Below are 24,070 nucleotides of genomic sequence, written 5' to 3'. Positions count from 1 at the left end.
ATTTATTTGGACTGCAGGTTAGAGATTGCCCCCCTATCAAGGATTGCTATAACGTATAGGCAAAGAGAAAGAAATAAGGGGGTCCTATAAGAAAGGCCAACACTGGTAGAGTTTTTAGTAGAATCTAGAACAGAAGCTGCTGTTAAAAAGGAATAACTAATAGAGGATATAAAATATTGCCTGATAACTATAAAAATCAATCAGAGGAGGTAAGAAAGGATTGAAAAGAGAGACGGGATACGCAATTCACAAATAAACAATGGGTGATATATGTGTATCTCCCAAATATGCAACAAAATCTAGAAGATTTAGGATTTTTCCTTGGAAATATTTACAGAGGTATTTTTATACCCCATGTAGACGCCAGAAAATATTTCCTCAGGTAGACAGCAAATACTGGAGATGTGATGGGGAAGAAAGGGGTAACTGGGAACATATTTTATGGGAGTGTAATGAACTGGCAGACTTTAAAGATTCCCTGCAGACTACTCTAACAGAGATACTGGGTGAGCAAACTGGTGTATCTACGGAAATTATTTTTCTGAGCTATGATACAGAACTGGAATTGCTAAGACATAGTAAGGCCTTGCTGAGTCTAATTTTGGTGGCTGCCAAAAAAAGCAATTACTAGAAAATGGAAATCAAAGTCTAAACCAACTGTACTATAAGTAGCGAATATATTAACAAAGATAAAACAACCGGGTTTGATCTTTAGAAAAGGGTATGAGCAAATTACATAGGAAAAAAATGGGAATTGTGGGAACAATACATACAGGGGAGGAACAAGGTTTAAAAGAGGCAGGATTTGAATGAGTTATGTAAGGTCTGAGTGTCAATGACTGAGCAGATTATAAATGATGTCTAATGTTCGCAACTAAAATTATGTCAGTATGGTTTGTGATGTATAATGCTTGCAACTAAGATTATGCCAATATGGTTTGTTTTCATTTATATAAATATATGATTGCCTATGCCATAAGTGATAATTTAATAAAGATATTTCTTGTTAAAAAAGAAAAAAAAATCATGACACCTATTCCCTAATGTATGTGCCTAAAGCTACATTTGCAAGAAGTGAGTCCCAGAAACCACATAAGTAGCTAGTGTAGCCTCTCTCCATGTTAGGAGCCCTGACTATGATCTGGTTGATTAGTGGCTCCAATACTGCTGTAGACAGGCAGGGAGGGGAAGCTCTTAAAGGGCATGGTCTGCTCACCTCTCCTGGGAGGAGGAGGGGGGGGGGGTTGTTGATGTTGCAAGCTCTTAAGGACAGTAGGCAGGCATGACTTCCCCGGTGGAGACTGGAGAAAAACAATTCATGTGCATTGGGGGGTGGGGGTGGGATTGCTTTAAAGGATGACCTCTTGTGGAAGAGAGGGGATGTTTTTTACCATCAGCCCACTGCACACCCTCTACCTCACACACAGCCAAATGTGTGCAGGGAAGTTAGGGCTGGAAAAAATATGAAAATTCTCAACCACTCATGATGACTTCCTCAGTGATGTCCACTCCGAGTAAATTCTTTCCCTGGCGATGGGGCATGAATACATTGGTTGGCCAGGAGGAGGTTGATGACTGGAAGCAATGGAGGCAAAGTGAGGAATAACATGTAAAAATGGAATGTATCTAAATGTAAGTTGCACTCTCCCTATCAAATCCACTACAGTTTTACTGTACCTTATGAATTGTACACAATAAACAAACAACCTTACCCAGGTCTACCATCAGCAGACGAGTCAGGGCTGTGTAGAATGTAGTGCGGCACCTCAGGTCACTCAAGCTGAAATGTTCATTGATGCCCAAGAAAGGAAAGTGCTCATTCTGTCAGAACATATGTCAAGAAATCAATGACAAAAACTATTATTTAGTTCTCAATATAATGCAATGTGGACAGAAAGACTTACCGTGTGATTCTGAAGCATAAACTTCACAGCATCTAGCTTCACAAGCTTTTTTAAAATAATATATGTTAAAATGTTAAGGAAAACAAATTACATACTGCTCTAACTGTATCTTTCAACATATTTTAAGAATGATAGAAAATATAAACATACAAAGAGCTACTAAGCCAACTAAAAATATATATTTTCTGCTAGTTACCATAGCTTTCACCCAGATGACTGCACAAAAATCTGTATTGCTTAACTTTCCTTAACATCATAAACCAACAACAAAACCATGGTCAGGCAGGCAGCAGTGTTAATTTTGGAGTCATCAAAAGTGTCTGCCACTGCTCAAAAGGAAAGTACAGATTTCAAAATAACATCAAAACAAAACATCACAATTCAAAAAGTATCTCACATTAAATTATTAGGGGTAATTACAAATCAACCCCTGAAATTCGATCATTACATTAAACATACCACATCCAAAACAAATAAGAAACAAGGAATGTTATACAAGCAACATTTTACTTAACAGAATAGATATGGAACCTAATTACTTTCAAGGTGGCTTCAATTCTCATCATAACACAGAAATACAATTTACACAAATTAGAGCAAACATACAACAAAATAGTTTAATCTGTTGCAAACTATTAAAAAAAAAATCAAAATGCCTTGCAATAAAAAATAAACTGGTTAGAACTGCAACATTCTATAATGTATTCCAATTTAAGATAATACACAATGTACAACATAAAACAAATACCCTGCTATCAAAAAGCAGACATTACATCTCATCTAAAATCAGAATCTTTTTATAAACTAAAATAAAATATCCTCCTGGAGCTGCTTATGCATTAAGTGCTGAATAATTCTACTGCAACATATTAAACTAATAATTTTAATACTCTCCTACTTTTGTAGGCATGTACACATGGCTTATATTGCTGCAAACTTTAAACTAACTACAGTATTCTCAATCTTTAACCTAAACTCCATCACTTTTCCTGCTATGCTACCTTTTTTAACTTAACCACAGTTTCTATTACAATACAGTTTACAAAGTCTCAACTTTTTACAGTCTGTAATGTACATTGAAGCTACATGGAGCATGTAAATATGTGCATACCTAATACTTATCTACATATTATTTTTGCCATGTATATTTCTACAATGACACATTTTTGAATGTAAACCTATTACATAATGTATCATGTGCTTTCTTTTGTCATGTAAACTTCAAGGTCTGCAATCCGTGCTTTGGCATATACATGGGAGTTTTTCTCCTCAAGCCTTCACTAAAAACAGGCTTTGAGCTCAATTGGACTATCTTGTTCAACAAACGGAAATAAATAAAATTAAAAAATGAGAGTAAAACAGAGTAAAATAAAAAATAAGCCTGTTCAGAAAAAAAATAGCTAAAACTTCTCCTGAAGTCTTTAAAACACTGACATGTACTTTTGTTTTTAATCTGCACAAGTTCTGCTCTAGGAAAGATCTTTCTAGGTGTTCAGACGCTTACATACTTAAAAGGGTCATAATAAATGCTCAGCATGGTTCTGCTTGGCCTGCAGTGACTTGAGACACTGAATATGATTACAAAGTCTCTAACATATATGAATGGAAACCAAATACTCTAATCCAGCAAGACTATGAAACTGTCAATACATAATTAATGACCACTTGGATACCTTAGTAAATGACCTGTATGACTCCTCAAACCAACCATTAGGTGAGTGTTAATTAAATCAGAAATTAGGGGGCTTTATGTTTGAAAGAAATCCAAATTTAACACAGAAACTAACGTACATAGCAAGCAGCAGCTACTGCAAAAACTCCAAACTAAAAATTACTCTGAGACAAGGCAGCAAGAGATCAGTTCACTGCAGAAGTCTCTTAACTTGCATTTGAACTTTCAACCTTAACTTGTTTGGAAAAATATTCTGGATAGGCCCTACCACAATCTGCTTACTTGAGTAAAATCATCAGAGTAGATGTTCTGAGCCATTTTATCTATCACAACTGCAGAAACGAAAGATAGCACTAGCAACTCTGACATCTTAATTTTCACTTACTTCTAGATATATATTCCCTACCATCACAGGAGAGTGAAAATAACCTTAAAGATGACCTTTTACATTATTTTCCTCTTCTCGAACTATCTTTTACTCAAAACCTGAAAAAGTATATACAACCGATTAAGTCATGTATATTACCAGTCACCTCAAAATAAATAAGTCACCAGGTTCCAAAGTGTTTTCAACACATTTTTACAAGTATTTTTGATTGTTTAAAAAATTCTGCTGAAATCTTTACAGATATCTACCTTGATCAATTGGAAACTGTTTTCATACCATATCTACACCTAATCTTAATTTATCCAATGCCACGAACTTCCAAGCAAGCACCCTGATTTAGTAATTCAGAAGTAGAAGTTCTTGCTGCAATTTTTGCTAATACAGTAAAACCGACCATTTTGGAAGTCATTCCTCCCTTTAATCAGGGTTCAAAATTAGGAATACCCAAAACCAAATCTTACACAGGGAAGCTTCAATGGTAATCAAAGGTTCAACCATCCTATGTCTTTCTTTTCTACTGACGATTCAAAATATTTGACAGAGCAGGTCATAACTTTTTTTAAATTTAAAATAATGGAGAGATGTGACTTATGACCTGACTTTATAAATAATCTCCTGCCTTTAAGGGGGTCAGAAAATTATCATCAGAGCTCATTATGAGTGCTAACATTAAGACATTACTGAATTCACAGTTTATGAGTTTTTCATTGCTCCTAGCTTCTTCAGAGCTTTTACATATCTCTGCAATTCACCTACGCATTTTTATTTTATATAGTTTCAAGCTCTTCTCAGGCCATTTTTTTCAACTTCTTTTCCTCTTACAAACACACACACATTTATGTATGACTTCATTATATGACAAATGTTTTAGCTCAGCCACATCCAGTTTCAGAATCTGTAAAATGTACACTAGCCTTACTTCATCATATAATGTCATTCCCGTATAGTATTTGTGATAGGCACTGCCTTCATTCTGACTGTACATTCCTATGAAGAAAGCTTATCAATCCATTGTTTTCGCTAAAAATTCTAGTCACTCAATTTAAGTCACTTCATAACACATTTGCCAACCAAGCAAGGCTAGACTTTTCTCCAAATGTTGTCAGTTTCTGTACACGTCCTAATAATGAGATTAATACAATTTATTTAATCATGCATCCATTTATTCATTCATCCCTAGTGATGAGTGGTGTAGTCCAAATGGGGTAGAAATAATACATGTATTGCAGCATCTTATGTATAATAAAAGTAATCACAGATATTCAATAAACAGTGCATATTTATATATAAACACACAGCTGCTGTACCAGGTGAGGAATGCATTGAAACATCAATGTAATTATTCACAGGTATATGTACACATAAGAAGAAAATATATGATACACTGCTATCCTGATACATATGTGACTAAAATGTCTCTGTGAACAGTGGGGGACAGAGAGCAATACGGATGGATTGAAGACTATGAATTCTACTGTTCACACACAAAATCCATTGACTACTAAGATATTTTATTAGGAGTGCCCTGAATGATTTGGGACTAGTACTACAGTGTGGGGTTATGTGTAGACTGTTCCAGTGTTTGGAAATAGTACCAGGAAGACTCCCAGTGAGGAACTTGTTTGAAGGCATAAGAGAGTGAATTGGGTTGTACTCTGCAAGAGGGACTAGAAAGGAGGAAATAATTCAACATAGTGCTATGACTTATTATTATTATGGATGACCTTCAGGGATAAAAAGCTAACTTATTTTCATATTTTTGTCAATTTCAGGAGCTGAGGGATACAAAGTTGAGGTTTCAGGGGGGGGGCGAGTAGAAGAAAATTAGGAGACATGATGGTAGGCCTGTTTAGCTTTGTTGCCTAGTTATTTGCTCCCAATACCTTCTTCCTTTGCTAATTTTCTCTATAAAATTTCAGTTTCCTCTAACCTATTCTATATATCTCTACTTGTATTTGTCACACCCCTGCCCTGACCCAGTAATCAAGGAGCCTTAATCATAGGTTCATAGGTTAGTACTAGGCTATCGGCCCTACGGCCTATACAAGCCTAGCCATAACAATTCCCTGGCTATTTCTTCCCACACTATTTACTTCACTGGACCCGTGTCTAGCAGGGTGACTGATGTGATCCCTGGGGTGAATTTCCTTTCTCCCATCCAGTCATCAAGGTTCCTTTTGAAGAGGGCCAAAGAGGTGCTCTGCTTGACATGTATGGGCAGTCTATTCCAGAGTCTAGGGAGTCTCTGGGTCAGGAACCTATCCCTCCAGCATGTTTTGTTTATTGTGATGACAAGGTTTAGATCCCTGGAGTGTGTGGCACTGAGGGATTGTGATTTAAGTGTAGCATGTCCAACAGCTCTGGGTTTGACATGGCCTTGTATGTTAAGCAGAGATAGTCTCGGAGTAGACGATATGCGACAGAGTAGAGCTGGAGTTTTTTAAGGTGGTCAGCATAGGGCATCTGCTTTTGGCCTGTGATTCTTTTAGTGAGGTATTTCTGTGGCCTTTCCAGTTGTTGCAGATGTCTTGAGAGGTACATACCAAATGGGGAGTTGTATTCTATAATGGGTCTAATGAAGGATGAGTACAGTGGGACAATGACCTCCTTTTTTCTGGATGAAAAGCCCTTAGTGATGAGGTGTGCCACATAGAAGGATTTCCTGACTGTTGTGGCGATGTGGTTATTGAAGGTGAGACCACTGTCCACCTGTGTCCCTAAGTCTCTTATCACACTTTCTGTGTTTAGTGTACTGCCACCTATGTGGTAATTCATGGGTACATGTTTTTTCCCAAAGGGGATAACTATACATTTCTTGGCACTGAGCTTGAACCCATGGCTCTGGCACCAAGCATCTGTTTCTGTAAGGCCCTTTTGTAGAGTATCGACATAATTTGGGGATTCAATAATGGCTCCCAGTTTGCAGTCATCTGCGAACTTTGTTAGCCAGAGTCTCTTAGTGTTGGCCTGTACTTCAGAGAAGTAGATGCCAAACAAGAGAGGTCCCAGGACTGAACCCTGAGGTACTCCACTTGTCTGGAGCTGGATTTGGAGTCAGCTACTTTTACAGTGTCGGTTCTGTCAGTAAGCCAGTTGGCAACCCATCAAGTGATGTAGGGATTAATGCCCAGCTTAGTAAGTTTATCTATGATTCCAGAGTGAGGGATGGTGTCAAAGGCCTTGGCAAGGTCCAGATAGACTGTGTGGACTGCCTTACCCTCGTCCACGGCTCTGGAGACTGATTCGAAGAAGTCAATCAGGTTAAGGAGACAAGATCGGCCCTTCACAAACCCAAACTGTGTGGGGTCCAGTGTTTTAAGGTTGCCAATCTCTTTGTTTATAAGTTCCATGATAATACCTTCCATGGCCTTGCAGATCAGGCTCATCAGACTGATGGGGCAGTAGTTCCCGAGATCCAAGTTGGATCCCCCCTTGTGGAGTGGGATAACTGTAGCTGTGCCACTCAGTGGACATGAAGTCTGATGTGAGGGTATGATTAAACGTGACACTTAGGTGAGGTGCCAGTTCATTTTGTAGTTCATGTAGTACACAGCCCGGGAAGTCATCTGGTCCCATGGATGCTGTATTCTTAGCTTTGGAGAATGCGTTTTTTACCTGTGTGGCCGTTATTACTGGAATTTGGCAATCTTCCAGTATTGAGATGGGCCATTTAGGGGGTGAGAGGGGGGTGAAGTTGGCACTGAATCAATCTGTCAGGATACTGGCAATATCCTTGGGATCAGTATATTTAATGCCATTCTGTTGTAGCTCAAAGCAGATCTGAGCATTGCCATTTAGATTCTTGACATAGTTATAGAATGCCTTGTGGTTGTCTTTGGAATCTTTGGCAATTTTATTTTCGTAACTAGCTTTGGAGGATTTTATGAGGGATATCAGCTTCTTACTGAGGCTGGTAAGGGAGTTTTTTTGTATCCTGGGAGTTTCCTCTTTTCTGCAACAGTTTCTTCCTTTTGTTGTAAAGTTTGTTTATGGCAGGGGACCAACGGATTGGCTTCCTTTTTTTGGAGGAGAGCATCTTGGTTCTATTTGGGATGGCACGATTCATGCATGAGTGGATATACGCGTACAGTGCCTTAGTGTAGGACTCAGTTCCAGTCTGCATGGGTGTCATGAAGTTTGTAACTTCTGACTTGAGAAGCATGAAGTTGGCTTTGGAGAAGTTTTTTTATGGAGGTTTCCTTACTGGGGGGTGGGAGTGGGATGTGGATGTTAAGGGTGATTAGCTTATGGTCTGACCTGACCAACGAGGGGGTGACCACAGGTGTGGAGCATTGATTTCCCATGTTGGTAATGAACAGGTCTAGGATATTGGAGCCCCTGGTGGGACTATGGATTAGTTTATCCAGGGCATTGGAATTTATGAATTCCAAGAACCATTGGGCAAAGGTGTTGATACACGAGTAGTTTTCCCAGTTAATGGCAGGGTAATTAAAATCACCCAGTATTAGGGTGTTTGGTTGCATATTAATATTTTCCAGTATGTTTAGAAAGGTGTAGTGAGAATCTTGGGGTATGGTGGGGGATCTGTAGCAAGCTACAATTTGGATTGCAGTCTTACCTAGTGTTAGTTGCACCTGGAGAATTTCAGACGCACTGTGTTGGGCAACTAACCTGGTGGTGTGAATATCCTTGGTGAATATGGACACTCCTCCACCTTTAGTGTTTCGATCCTGGCTTGGTGGCCGAAAAGTGTGGTAAGAGTTGTAGCCTGGTATTGCAGGGGTGCTCTCTGGAACCTTGAACCAGGTCTCAGTTACTGCACAGATATCGATGTTCTCCATTTTTACGAGTGCCTTGAGGGATGTGTACACTGGGAGGATGACAAGTACACACACAGTAAAGTACAATTTCCCTTAAGAGCACACAGAGATCACAGTCAGTCTGGGGCTGGTTTCTCCCTCTCTCTCCAGATTTCAAATAAGACTCCTCACTGGCACAGCTGTAGGGTTAAGATCTCAGCCGAGTGGTCAAGCCAAAACCTCCAGCACCCTGTTAAACCAGTGCTTCGTTTCCCTGCCCAAGTAGCGGACACACACACACACACACACACACACACACACACACACACACACACACACACACACACACACACACACACACACACTTTGAGATTTGATTTATATACAAACACACAGACACTCCTGGGGAAGGCTGGCACAAGTTCACTAGCTATGCCCACTTCTGCCCAAACTATAAGGTAGTACCAACTGCCACCAACCACCCTTAACAGCTACTATAAGGTCCTTACAAAGGGTGACCAATTCTACTGTGTAATGTTACTATTATCCAAATGGTAAGTGTGTCCAAGACTTTAAGGCTATTTAACAGTGGCCTGTACAGTGTTACCAAAAACATGCAAATACTAGTTCCTATCTATCTCTAAGAGACATACTATGATCTAAGTCTTGCTTACACAGCAAAGACAACTGCTGGTGAGAGGATGTTGTCAGATCCAAAACAAGATACAAAATGCACCAACTTTCTCTCTGATATAGTTCTTAAGTTACTATCAAACATTTCTGCTGGGTCATCTCAGATTACATTATTCTTGTCATCTCCGCCTTAGTTTCCAGGCCAACAGGAACTTAAAATTTAACATGTGTCTGTGAAAAATACTTCTCTCTCAAATGTACAGCTGCCAGAAAGCCACACAGCAATACAGCACTTTGCATGTGAAACCTAGTAATTATCTCTGTCTCAAGAAAATAGAAAGAAACTCTAGCTGTAGACAATCTGTCTTCTAGCTGTGGTAAACACAGTTACAAAAACTTTACTTATTTTCTCAGAGTTCAAGTTAACTCTGTATGTCCCAATTTCTACTATGAAAACATACATTGGCACAGGCATATAGTCCATATACATTTCTCCTCTTATCCGGCAGGGTGCACTGTGGTTACCTTTTTGAAGCTCAGCACATAACATACAGGTTACTTACATTTGTAGACAAGCTTGTGGATCATATTAATATTGACAAATGACATAGAATTATTTACAAAATTCTAGCTAGCTGGGCTGACAGCCTTCACAGTATTCATCCCTGTTGGTATTATCTCCTTTCTTCATTCCCATGTTAGTTATTAGGACACTTTCTGCTCCTTTATGAACATGATATTCTGTATGATTATTGTTAAGAAGAAGTGAGGTTTAAGGAAAAGTTAGGAAATGAACAATTTATATGATGTTGGAGTGAATAACTGCTACAATGAAAACTCTTACAATCCATGAAAATAATGAACAATGTGCCCATTGTTTGTTTTCTTTTCTATTAATATATAGGCACCTGTGTCACTGTTCAAAGACCAAGTAATACATCTACAAAACATGATCATGTAGTAGTACTACAGACTGTAATAAAACTATGAAGCCGACAGTAGCACAGGTGCCAGTGGGTTCTCTTTATATTTGTCCCAGATGTATGAAATAGTAACTTGTCATGAAAGCACACCTCTCTTGTTGGGGAACAGCAAGACTGATCTGATATAGAACAGCACTGCAGGTTTGCCACACTGCTGTTCTTAAATTAGGCATGCTTTTCCAAGACACTAAAAGTTAAAAGTAACTCATTCTGAAAGCACTCCTCTGTTTTATGAGAACAGCAGTGATCAAATATGGAGAAACAGTCTATGGAGTAACTGCTCTCTATGATGTGCGTAGCACTGTACTAGTATTCTGCTTTATTTATTTATTTTTTCGTTTTATATTGCTTGCCTCCATAACCTGTTCCACAAAGACAACTGATGCTCTACATGCAGCCTTACTCCTCCTGCTGCAGGAGGTATGCAATTGGCAGCACTATCATCAGGCTTCAGGTAATTTGTTGTTTTATTCTTTGATAGTACAAGTATACATTGCCAATGCCTTTTTATCATTATTCTAATGTTCCTCTATGTTCTGTACCTTCAGTATGATGCAACTGTTTAGGTTAAGTCTGCTAACTGCTTTATTTCTCTGGTCAGGTTTAAGATCACCTCCACTACTCTTTTCAACTGTGGACTGCTCCTTAGAATTTAGAAAGTATCAAGCGGTGGTGGTGCTGCGGTAGCATTGTCGCCTCACAGTAAGACGCTGTCCAGTTCAATTCTCAGCTAGATCGTCTTCTGCGTGAAGATATGCGTGAATGGGCGTACCTTCGTTGAAGGTTGTGTGTCAGGGCTGGTAACTCGACACATAAAAATCAACTACCAATCATTAGCGGACCGGAGTTCCGCTGTGGTGACCCCTAACCGGGAAAAGCCGAAAGACACAAACAAAATTAGCATGACACAAAAAAAAGGCTTATCTCAGAAGTTACTGCTTCACTCTAAGCCTTCTAAATTCACAAGCTGCTGAGGTTTTCTTTTCATGCTAATTAGCCACATGATCACCCCCAGAAATGTCTGCGACTCTGGATTTACTCCAGAAGGAAAAAGTGACCACTGTAAAAACAAAGGGTTTACCCATTGATTCCTATGGTAGTATGTGCAGTGTAGTTAAGTTCAGTGAGGACACAGGGGTAAGTGGTATTAGTATGTGTATTTGCACGGATGTGTGTGTGCATGAATGTATCTCTATGTGTGCAGGTGTGTGTGTGTGTGTGTGTGTGTGTGTGTGTGTGTGTGTGTGTGTGTGTGTGTGTGTGCCTGGGTGGTCACTTTAGGGGGTTTAGCAGGAGAATAATTTTTCTGGATGTGTGTGTTTTGGAGCGTGTGTGTGTGTGTGTGTGTGTGTGTGTGTGTGTGTGTGTGTGTGTGTGTGTGTGTGTGTGTGTGTGGATAAAAGGGTATTTTTGGGAGAGTGAGCAAGTGAGGGTGGGCTCGTTTATGATGAATGGTTCCATGGCTGGGAATGTGTGTATGTATGTGTACTTGCATGAGTGTCTGAATACGTGTGTGTGGGAGGGGGCCTTTGCTAAAGTGAAATATGTGCTTTAAGTGAGAAAACTTGTGCATTAACATTTGAAATATCGGGACCCGAGTCCTGAAATATAGAGACTGAATGGCTGAAAGAACAGACTTACTATACTAAGTCCAAGATGCCATTTCTCAGAATACTCCCTTTTCTCCAAGGTATGGTGATCTCGAAGTTGGTATATATAAGTTCGGGGAGGTGTCGGGGCTTGCCTCCCCACACACAAAAAGAAATTTAAAGAAGAGTGATTTTCAAAATTCACTCTTCTCCTGCGTTTTCAGTCTTATTTTTATCGGCTTGTTGGCACTTGACATTTCTATGTAAATCCAATGCATGTAGTGTGAAGAAAAAAATGAGGGAAGATAAACCGACTGATTCAAGGACAAATCATTAACCACCTTGGGCATAAAAGAAGAACTGGTACAAACAGACACCCTGTTCTTGTAAAAAAAAAAAAAAAGGAGGAACAACTACAAGAACTTGGAGTTCAGAAACACTACTGGCAGAAGTAAGAGCCATCAACAATAGTTTGCCAAGTATAATGTTGAGATAAAGAAAAAAAGACAGCCTCAAAACAGGACTGAGTCAGTTTTACAAGAATGAAATTAAGGTCCCAAGGAGGAGGAAGAGGCTTTCTTGACAGCTTGATATGAAAGACGCCTTTTAGGAATTGCTTGACTTCAAAACGAGAAGCCAAAGGTGGACTCAAAGGCAGACATGGCTGACAATGAGAAGTTATGTACCTACCATAACGTTCCATGTTAGTTGTCTTCTTCTCGCCTTCTTTCTTGCTGGATGGGTTCGGAGCCGATCCTCGGCCCGACTGCCAATACTAAAGCTCGAGAGCTTATTCCACCGGCTCGAGGCTCCCCTATATCCCACAATGCTAGGCGGTAACTACTCAGATCTCGTTTGATAGCTAAAACCAAGCAGTTCTGGTCTCCATAGTATGGAGAAGAGAGAAAAGGAACCCACCTCTATATATAAACCTGTATGTAAGCTACCACAAACATAAAAGGGAGAATACAGGTGGTAGAACATGTGGGAAGGAAAACCCCAATGGAAGATCCCAAAAATTCCTATCGGTCTGTCCAGGCTAGGAGGAAGGTGGGCGGGACGCAAGAAAGAAGGCGAGAAGAAGACAACTAACATGGAACGTTATGGTAGGTACATAACTTCTCAATGTTAAGATGTCAATCTCGCCTTCATTCTTGCTGGATGGGACCGCGTCCCTAGCACCTTACCCCAGGTGGCTTATCGGAACAGACTCTTGAGAACAGTGGAACCAAAGTTGGCATGGTTTCTGGAGGCCATATCCAATTTGTAATGCGAGATAAAGGTATGAGGAGAAGCCCATGTGGCTGCTGCACAAATGGAATCTATTGGTAGCCTGTCCTGAAAAGCTACAGATGTAGCTAATGCCCTAGTTGAATGAGCTCTAGGTCTTGAAGGCAGTTTTTGATGTCTGATTTCATAGATGAAGGTAATTATAGAGGTAAGCCATCTTGAAAGAGACACTTTAGTAACTGGAAGGCCCAATTTCCCTTCCGCATAAGACAGGAAGAGCTGATCAGATTTCCTGAACTGTTTAGTCCTGTCTAAATAATATCGAAGTTGGCGATGAACATCTAGAAAATGTAACTTTTGTTCCGACCTATTGGAATAATCAGGGAAGAAGACGGGGAGATCAATCGTCTGGTTTAGGTTTGCCTCAGAGGAAACCTTAGGCAAGAAGGACGGATTAGTCCGGAGGGATACCCTGTCTTTATGGAAAACTAAGTAAGGAGGACGACTGCAAAGAGCATGAAGTTCAGATACCCTTCTAGCTGATGTTATGGCTACTAGAAAAAGTGTTTTCCATGAGAGCAACTTAATAGGGCATGAAGCCGCAGGTTCGAAGGGGGGGAGAATCAAGGATGCTAGGACCAAATTCAAGTCCCACTGAGGTGGGGGAATCTTTGATTGGGGGCTTGAGCAAAAAGACACCTCTTAGAAAGGCTTTGCAGAGTTTATGGGACATGATTCTGGAGTCCGAGACACCTACATGAAAGTTAGATATAGCAGCTAGTTGTACTCTAATGGTAGATGAAGAAGAGCCTAAATGAAAGAGCTCTGCCAGGAAGTCTAGGATAGACTGGATAGGTGCAGTGAAGGGGTCTATATTTTTTGATGCTGCACATAAGGAAAACGCTTCCACTTACTATTGAAAATCCTTCTGGTAGAAGACTTGTGAGAGGCTATCAGGATGTTACGGACCGAATGAGAGATTAAGGGAAGCCTGGCTAGTGTAGGAATCGGAGAAACCACGCTGTGAGGTTGACAGATCGGAGGGAGTGGTGCAGCTGGCCCGACTGGTGGGTCAAAAGATCTGGCACTGGGTCCAGATGCCAAGGCTGCTCCAAGAGGTAATGATGGAGGAACGGAAACCATATCTGTCGAGGCCAGTAAGGGGCAATGAGGATCATGGTGACTCTCGAGGCGATAGCTTTCTGAATTAATTGAGAGATCAGTGGAAAGGGGGGGAAAGCATGCAAAAGTCCCCGGGGCCAATCGTGGACTAGAGCGTCTCTGGTGGGTTGGCCTGGTAAAGGGAAGAGGGTGAAGAAGTCGTGACACTTGCTGTTTTGGGGAGTAGCCAAAAGATCGCAGCAAGGCCGGCCCCATCTTCGAAAGACTTCTTCCAGCATTGATTTTTTTAGAGACCACTCGTGAGGCATGAGGAATAGCTCTGCTCAACTTGTCCGCAATCACGTTGCACTTCCTGGGAATGTGTGTTGCTATCAGAAAACGCTGAGAAGAAATCGCCCACTGCCAAAGTCTGAGTGCCTCTCGACATAAGGGGTAGGACTTGGTTCCACCCTGTTTGTTGATGTACCACACTACGGACATGTTGTCCGTCTGAATTGCAATAGTCCCTGTGGGAAGAGAGTCCTGAAGGGCTTGCAACACTAAAAGCACTGCTCTCATCTCTAAGACATTTATGTGCAAGTGGCACTCGAAAGATTGCCACGTGCCCTGGACTGTCCTGCCCTGATAATGCCCCCCCCACCCGATCAGGGAGGCGTCCGTCGTCACCGTGGCGATTGGGGGGGGGGATGAAGGGTCTGCCCTGGAGAACTTGAGGTGATGTGATCCACCAAGACAGGTGATTCTTGCATGATTGGGTTAGTAGGATGATGTGAGACATCGGGAGCTGTTGGAAGGACCATTGAGAAAACAGCATCCACTGGAGGATCCGCATGTGAAAACGAGCTAAGGGGAGAAGTGTAATAGTAGCTGCCATGAGTCCTAATATCTTCAAGACTATCCTGGCTTTGATCTTGTTGCACTGAAGTAGAAGGCAAACTTGTTTGCGGATACTGTTAGTCTGGCGGAAAGATGAACTGTGTCTAAGGTGGCGCCTATAAAGGTAATAGAATGACAAGGCAGATTTTTTGAAATTTATTGAAATGCCTAGAGCTTGGCAAGTTTGGATGGTGAAGTCTCTGGATAGAAGAAGTTGATGCCTGGTGGTGGCGGTAAGGAGCCAGTCGTCCAAATATGGAAACACCTGGAATCCTTGACGTCTCAAGTGAGCCGCGACCACTGCCATACATTTGGTAAACACTCGGGGGGCTGTAGTGAGACCAAAGGGCAGGGCTCTGAACTGGTAGTGACGGGCTCCCAGCCTGAAGCGGAGAAACCTTCTGGAGCGTCTGTGCATTTTGATATGGTAGTACGCATCCTGAAGGTCTATCGAGCACATCCAATTGTCCTGACCCAAAAAGGGTAGAATGGACTGTAGCGTGACCATCCGGAATTTTGTTTTTTTCACATACTTGTTTAGCTTGCTGAGATCCAGTATTGGTCTCCAGTCCCCTGTTTTTTTTTGGTACCAAAAAGAATTTGGAGTAGATTCCGGACCCTTGCTGGTCTGCTGGGACTGGTTGGATAGCTCTTTTTGACAGCAGCTTTGATATTTCTAACGCTGCTTGTTCCCTTAGACTGGGTGGAACGTCTGGAAGGGATCCTTTGGGTTGGGATGTGAATAAAAGGGATTTTGTAACCCTCGGATATGATCGACTGTACCCATTTGTCTTGAGTGAGGGAAAGCCAGGCTTTTGGGTTCAGTGATAATCTTCCTCTGACTGCCTCCGAAGGTGGACAGCCAGGCAGCTCCTCAGGGATGCTGAAAGGGTTTATCAGAGAAAGTTTCTCTGCTTCCCTGGTTTTGCGGACCACCTCTGCCCCTAGGGCGGCGTCTATTGTTGTTCCCCCCTCTGCCTCTAGAGGGGAATCGACTTTGTGCGTCAGATGAGACTCCTTGTGGTTTGCGGAACCACATCCCCCCCCCCCCATCTGACCTTTGGGATAAGATCTGGAAGGGGTAGAAAAACGGACTCCCACGGCAGAGAGAGTCTTACCTTCCTGCTCGCACCTAGTCAATGTATCCTTCACCTGAGGTCCAAACAACGTTGAGCCATCAAAGGGGGAATTGGTGAAGGACGCCTTGAAAGGGTCCGCAAAATTGCAAAGCCGCATCTAGGCGTGGCGTGTAAAAGCTACACCTGTGCCGGCGGCCCTACTCGCCCCATCAGCCGCATATGAGATAAGCCGCATGGAGGAGTTGACAATCGAATTCAGGGTTGCCAACTGGGAGTTCATTTTGTCTTGGAACCCCTCAGCTGTTGGATCCTGCATGGCCTCACCCATATCCTTGAGTAAATCCCTCTGGAGATGGGTGAAGTGACACAAGTAGTTCAGCGACTGCATGGCAAAGGTCGCTGAGGAAAACATCCGCTTACCATACCTGTCCATGGTCCTAGACTCCTTATTAGGAGGATGGACAGGTACTGAAGGATCGGCTAATTCCTTCTTAGTGGCTGCGGCCACCACCATGGCATCAACAGAGACACCTTTGGATAAGAACTGTTTCTCTTTTGGGGCAGTAATAAATTTTGACGGCCTCCTTGGGGTAGGTTCCACCGAATCAGGGGCCGTCCAAGCCTTCCTTGCCACCACTTCCATGAGGGGGTCAAAGGGAGGAGACACCCAGGAGGTGGAAGGGCGAGAGCCAAACGCCTCAAGGTAGACCGACTCGTCCTCTGAAGGGTTAAGGGCGGGCCAGTTCCCCCTCTGTTTAAGGATTTCAAGGATGTCAGCAAAAGAGACATCCTCAGAGGGGGACCAAGGGGAACCTTCAGATTCCTCCAAGTCGGTGATAGACTCAGGGGAGTCAATGTGCTTCCTCTTGCACTGTCTCTTCAAAAGGGATTCTCCTACCGGATCAGGAGAAGCCTCGGAAGAAGAGGATATTCCCAATGGGGAAACCTGAGGAGCTGGCTCTCTACGGTCTGTTACGAGGGGGTGGGTAGAAACCACCGCAGGCACTGAAGAGGGAGGAGCTGACGGAGCCGACTGTGGGGTAGACATGGGGTCTAGCACGCTCCGCATGACCTCGAAGGCGCCCCGATCAGCCAAGGCCGAAGGTCCCCGCTCCGAGGAGACAAGGACCCCCCCGGCACCGACAGGGATGGCTCCGAGGCCGATGTCGGAGCAGAACTCACCAGCGCCGACGCTCCGAGAGGGAGAATGGGGTCGGACAAAGGTCCGATACCACTCGCCCCCTCGGAGCCGACGAGGGAAGATCGGCGCCGAGATCCCTCCAAGGAAGAAATTGGAGCAGACGATGGAGCCGAAAGGGAAGGTATCGGCTCCGAACTCAAAAGAGTCGGAGGAGGAATAGAAGCAGGGATGGGAATAGCCGCTGACTGTTGAGTAGGGCTATGCAGCATTTGGGCCAGTGCCTCGGACTTGAGAAGTCTACTCACCACCCTTTGTAAGTCATGGTCGGACAGCCTGGAGGACCAAGAGGAATGGGACCTATGGCTCCACTCCAACAGAAGAAGGGATCCCGGAGCCAAGTGGATGGAGCCGATGGAAGGGGACCTCGACCTCTTCTTTGAAGGTGGCTCCGATAAGACTATCGGAGCCAAATGAGTCTTAGCAACCTCGTCTCCGGCCGGAGCCGAGGTAACGGTTTGAGACTTCGAAACATCGACTCCAGCTGGAGCCGATGTCGAAGCAGCCTTAATGCTCCCAGCAGACGGCTCTGAAGCTGGAGCCGACGGCCTGGAAGTCTTTGAAGGCTTCACCGACACAGACTAGGTCGAGGGGCCTTCAGGCTTTAACAAGCCTCGAAGAATAAGTTTGTTTTTGCGTTCCTGCAGGACTCTAGGGCTGAATGCATGGCAAACAGCACAGGAGTCCTGCAGGTGCAAAGGTCCCAGGCAATAGACACAAGAAGTGTGACCGTCTGTCAGAGACATTTTCTGACAGCACGAATCACACTTCTTGAAGCCTGAGACCTTGGAGTCTTTAGACATCCTAAAAGAGACTGTATATAACACAGACACAACACACAGACACACCCTTTAACCAAAGGAAAAAATCCAGTCACACTAAAATGACAGGGGAAAAAAGGGGAGTGGGCCAAAGGCCTAGAAGTTAAAAGGGAATAAAAAGGGGATAAAAGAACAAGGGAGACCCGATTTAAACTAAAGGGATACTCTATTAAAAACTAAACTAAATAGAAAGGATAGGGGTAGAAATTTAAAGTTTTTGACTAGAAAAAGTCACTAACCTGCCAGAGACGGTAGAAGAAAGCACCTCGTCAGCTAAGCGGCAAACGAGATCTGGGTAGTTACCACCTAGCATTGTGGGATATAGGGGAGCCTCGAGCCGGTGGAATAAGCTCTCGAGCTTTAGTATTGGCCGAGTCGGAGCTGAGGATCGGCTCCGAACCCATCCAGCAAGAATGAAGGCGAGATTGACAACTTAACATTGAGCTTTAACAGAAGAATATGCCAAACTAGTATTGAGCAATTCACACATATAAGAAAGAACCGTACGGTCTCACACAGAAAAAGTGTCCTGGTCATGCTTGAGACATAAAATAAGAAAGCTCTTCCATTTAGCCACACAGGATTTTCTAACAGTAAGTTTTAGCCTCCTGCAAAACCTAAACCAGCTCCTCAGAAAATTTGTGCCTAAAAGGAATCAAAACCCTATCGCCCAAAGTGTCAGTTGAAGTATGGACAAATGATGGTGAAGGAGAGACCCCTTGTCTTGTGCGAGAAGATCCATTCTGTGAGGTTACCTGTGATGATAGCTTCTGGCCAGGTGAAAGAGAAGGGGAAAGTACAGTTTTGTACCTACCATAAATGTAGATGTTCGAGTGCTAATACAGCTGCAGTCATAACAGATGGGTTCTCCTGCCGTCAGGCGGGTCCTCGGTCGGCCGAATTCCAAAGTCTAGGTCCGGCGTCGGTTGTCGTCGCTTCTTCCCTGACGTCAGTGCTCCAGGGGTATAAAAGAACCAGCCGACGCCATATTCTTCAGTTTTTCTTGCCCCAGATGTCAGGTGCCCCCAGAAGGAAGGCAATACATAAATTTGTGTAATAAAGCAATGCAATATAATCAAAATACAGTAGTTGTAAGCAAATACACCATAAAAGAAAACCCCAATCAGGTTGTATGAGGAGGTGTTAGCCAAAAGGCCTGTCCCAAAAGGTGAAGGAGGGAGGGAAACCTGGACTGCAGCTGTATTAGCACTCGAACATCTACATTTATGGTAGGTACAAAACTGTACTATGTTCATCGTGCATACAGCTGCAGTCATAACAGATGGGTAGAATCCCAAAGCTAAGAAAGGGGTGGTAGGCACTAGGTGGAACTAGGAGGAGCCAGAATGCCCTGCAAGACTGCAGTGGCAAAGCCTGCTCTAGTTTTGGAGTATAATGGTAGGTGGTAGTTCTTGGAGAAGGTATGCACAGAACTCCAAGTGGCTGCTTCCAAAATATCTTTGGTAGGAACTCCTCTGAGGAAAGCTGCAGAGGTAGCTGTGGCCCTTGTGGAGTGAGTTCTGATGCCTGCAGGTGCAGTTTTACCATGAAAAGAATAACAAAAGCGTATGCAGTGGGCTATCCATTTTGAGATTGTCTGTTTGGAAATTGGCTTCCCTTGAACTCCTATAGCATAGGACACAAAGAGCTGTTCTGATTTTCTGAAAGGCTTTGTTCTGTCCAAATAATAATGCAGCTGTCTGTGGATGTCCAAGGAATGTAGTAGTCTCTCCCCTTTGTTTTGAGGATTAGGGTAAAAGGTAGGTAAGTGTATAGCCTGATTCAAAGCTACCCTGGATACCACCTTTGGCATAAAGGACGGGTTGGTTCGTAAGGAAACTCTGTCCTGATGGAAGATGATACAAGGCTGCACAGCCATGAGGGCTTGTAGTTCCGATACCCTATGAGCTGAGGTGATAGCCAGAAGGAAAGCTGTTTTCCAGGACAAATATTGCAAATCTGTTGAGGCAGCTGGCTCAAAAGGAGGCAAGGTCAGCTTTTCTAGAATGAAATTGAGATCCCAAGCAGGTATTGGTTGTTTCCTTGGGGGTTTTATATTCTTTGCCCCTCTGAGGAACTGTCTTAAGAGGGGGTGAGAGAATAAAGGTGGATCAGTGTTGTATTCTGCAGAAATGGCTGAGGCATGGATTTTGATGGAGGAGAATGAAAGTCCACTACTTAGCAGCTCAGCTAGATACTGTAATATTTGAAGTAAATTCAGTTTTCCAGGATTCTGGCCCTTTTTCTCATTCCAGGCACAAAACCGTTTCCATTTTGCGGAGTAAGCTTTTCTAGTAGACAGCCTTCTAGCCTCCAAAATGACATCCTGCACCTCCTTGGAGAGTAGGGTCTGTTGTGATGTTAAGGAATCTTCCATGCGGCCAGATTGAGTGTTTTCAGCTGACTGTGAAGAGTTCTGAAGCTGTGTTGAGTCAGAAGAAGAGGCATTAGAGGTAGGGTCCATGGAGGGGAATGCGTCAGGCTCCTCAGGAGTGGGTACCAGTGCTGTCTTGGCCAGTCTGGAGCAATGAGAATCATCTTTGGTCTGCCTGCTCTGGTTTTTAATAGAACTTTGGGCAGCAGAGGAAGAGGTGGAAAGGCATAAACTGTCATTGTTGTCCAACTGAAAGAGAGAGCGTCCACTCTCCAGGCCTGTGGATGGAAAGTCCTTGAGCAGAATTTTGTCAATTGGTGATTTTTGTGGGAAGCAAATAGATCTATGTCTGGCCTTCCCCATGCTTGAATTATCTCTGTAAAAACTTGAGGATGCAACTTCCATTCGTGTGGATCTGTCATATTTCTGCTTAGGTTGTCTGCCAGCATGTTTTCCTTGCCTGGCAAGTACTGTGCTTGAAGTTCGATTTGTAATTCCAGGGCCATGTTCCAAAGTGACATGGCCAGTCTGCATAGGGGGTATGAATGGGTTCCTCCCTGTTTGTTTATGTACCACATTACCGTGGTGTTGTCTGTCCTTATCAATAGTTGACCTGGATGTAGAAGGTCTTTGAAAGGTATAATAGCATTTATTACTGCTAGCATTTCCTTCTGATTGATGTGAAGGTGCTTTTCTTTTTGGGACCATTTGCCCTGAATGCACCGATCTGTCATGTGCGCCCCCCAGGCGTAGTCCGAGGCGTCTGTTGTGATGACTTGATTTGCTTGAGGCTTGCAGAATGGGAGACCTGTGTTTGTTTGGCATGCTTGAGCCCACCACAGAAATTCCTTTTGAAGACATGGAATTAGTGGTATTATTGTTTCCAAACTGTGGCTGTGTTGAGACCATAGGTTTTTCAGGTACCACTGAAGTTTCCTCATATGCAGCTTTGCACATGGGATTAGTAGGATGCAAGATGCCATGAATCCCAGAGCCTGCAGGATTTTCCTTGCAGTCAGCCTGGTGAAATTTGCTAGTTTTCTGAAGTATTGAGTTAGTTGCCCCTGCTTCTCTGGCATGAGGTAGGCCATCTGGGTGTTTGTGTCCAAGTTGGCACCCAGGAAAATTATTTTCTGAGAGGGTATTAGCCTTGATTTCTTCTTGTTGACTGTGTATCCCAGAGAATTCAACAACATTATTACAAAAGCCAGATGTTTCAGAAGTATGTGCTTGCTGTCCGCTTGGATCAGGCAGTCGTCCAAATATGGGTATATTTGTATCCCTTGAAGTCTGCAGTAGGCAATTACTGATGCCAGGCATTTCGTGAATACTCTGGGCGCAGTAGATCAGCCAAAGGGCAACGCAGAGAATTGATAATGGGTTGAACCTGCAAGAAATCTGAGGTATCTTCTGCAATTTTGTCTGATTGGGACATGCAGGTATGTCTCCTTGAGGTCCAATGTTACCAGCCAAGACTCCTTGCCCAGCATGGGAAGAAGCTGCTGTAATGTGAGCATCTTGAATTTTGGTATGAGTAAAAATGTGTTTAGGATGGATAGGTCCAAAATGGGTCTCCAATCTTTTCCCTTCCTTGGTACCAGGAATAGTCTGGAATAAAAACCTTGACCTTGTTCGTGCGTAGGTACCTCTTGAATAGCTTTCATGTCCATGAGATCTGAAATTTGTCTTTGTGCCTCTGCCCTTTGATTATGTGGCAGGTTTGGCATGCCTCTCATTTTTGGAAGGGTGTGAAAATGGAATCTGTAGCCTCTGTTTATAATGTCCAGGATCCATTTGTCTTTTGTGACAATATGCCAATTTTTTGAAAATAATGCCAGTTTTCCGCCTAAGGGTGCTGCCATTTGAGCCTTGCTTGGCATGCAAAGGGGAAAAGCCATTGGGCTTGCTTTCTGAATGGCTGCGAACTATCCTCACCACCTCTTTGTGTAGGAGCTTGCCATTGTCTGCCCCTAAAAGATCCTAGAGATTGCCCTCTGCCCCTCGGGCGTCTGTATCTACCTCTTTGGGGTCTGTCCGTGGCTGGAAAGGACCAATTTTTGGAAGGCCAATTTCTACTGAAATGTGGAGGTTGTACCTGTAGAAAATCTTTCACTGTTTGCATTGATTTAGCCTTTTCCTCCATTTTCTTTAATACCTCCTCAACTTTAACACCAAATAATAAATCCTTTTGAAGAGGAGCATCTAGTAATTTAGCTTTGACATGATCTGGTAAGGTTTGCTCCTTGAGCCAGGCATGTCTACATATGACTGACCCTGTAACAGCAGCTCTACATGAGGCCTCTAGAGCATCAAAACCACATTGCAAGGTATGTTTACCCACTTGTTCTGCACTATGCATCAAATCCTGCAACTCCTTCAAGTCTGGTTGTTCAGGTTGTGACATTTTGCTTCTCAACTGTGATAACAAAAACTGTTGGTACTTTAACATATGGAACTGACAGTTTAATGCCCTCATGGTTAAGGTGGCTGAGGTGTATACCTTTTTTCCCCACCTTTCTAAGGATCTGGAATCTTTCTCGGAAGGTAATGGGTTTTTAGCAGTGGAAGCCTTAATTCCCTTAGGGCCCTGTGAGATAGTTTCTGGGTCAGCCGCATGGCTTTTGTATAAAAACTGGTGTGAGTCAGGAACCCGGTAGTACCTGTCAGGCTTGACTGGGGCTGGAGGTAAAGAATTCGGGTTAAAGCAGGCCTCCGAGTACACATCATCTAGTATGTCTAAGACAGGAGGTATAGCCAGAGGCCTGTGCTGAGGTAGCAAGAGAAAATCCCTAAGCCTTTTCTTGGAATCTGAGTACTCTTGGCCTTCCCAGTGGAAGTGTTCCCTTAAGGCATGCAAGGTTTCCCCAAATGAGTAATCTTCTGGGGGGGAGACAGAGGGAATGGACTCCTCAGCATCAGAATCTTCAAAAGGGGATAAGAATGTTCCTGTTCATCAGAGTGCTATGAAATAATGGAGGCCTGGTCAGAGGAGGGGGATTCTTCCTCCACTCTGGGCCTTTTGTCCGGGGTTGAGAACCCCTGATAAGAGAAATCAAATCCTCAGCCATTTTAAGCATCTGTTTTTTAGGCATGGGGCCTGGAGAAGGGCCCTGTGGAGCTTGTCTCTTAGAATGCATGGCTGCTTTAGACTTAGTGAAAGCCTTGATAGAAAAAGAACAGGAAGGTCTGAAGACACCTTGAGAGGAGGCAGACCTGTCTACATTTTGAGATTCACCACCAAGAGTGGCTTCGGTATCTGTTGTCGGAGTGTGGGCCGAGGAGCCTGCGACCTCGGGCACAGAAGACACCACCAAAGAAATGTCGTCGGTAGGCAGGGGCTGCGTAGGCACCTCGCTGAGAACCAGACCACCTGTAGTCGGCTTTGGCGTGGTGTCGGTAGAGGCCGCGGACCTCGTGTGTCGGTCCTTATCTTTGCGTTTT

The 24,070-nt window shown here is 43.4% G+C and overlaps 1 protein-coding gene across 1 annotated transcript in view; it reads right to left on the bottom strand.

Annotated features, from left to right (window-relative positions):
• The window catches only part of RANBP17 (RAN binding protein 17), a 4,607,784-nt gene that overhangs the window by 1,413,190 nt on the left and 3,170,524 nt on the right, over positions 1–24,070 (bottom strand). The window contains exons 17-18 of the mRNA XM_044069092.1: positions 1,905–1,968; positions 1,713–1,821 (exon numbers count right to left, since the gene is read on the bottom strand). Coding sequence (XP_043925027.1) covers positions 1,713–1,821; positions 1,905–1,968 — 173 coding nt within the window. The remainder of the gene's footprint in view (positions 1–1,712; positions 1,822–1,904; positions 1,969–24,070) is intronic.

Source organism: Protopterus annectens, chromosome 4.part0, assembly GCF_019279795.1.
Source record: "Protopterus annectens isolate FY-2018-M chromosome 4.part0, PAN1.0, whole genome shotgun sequence".
In the NCBI taxonomy this organism is placed as follows: domain Eukaryota; kingdom Metazoa; phylum Chordata; order Ceratodontiformes; family Protopteridae; genus Protopterus; species Protopterus annectens.
This window is presented reverse-complemented; position numbering and strand designations above follow the sequence as displayed.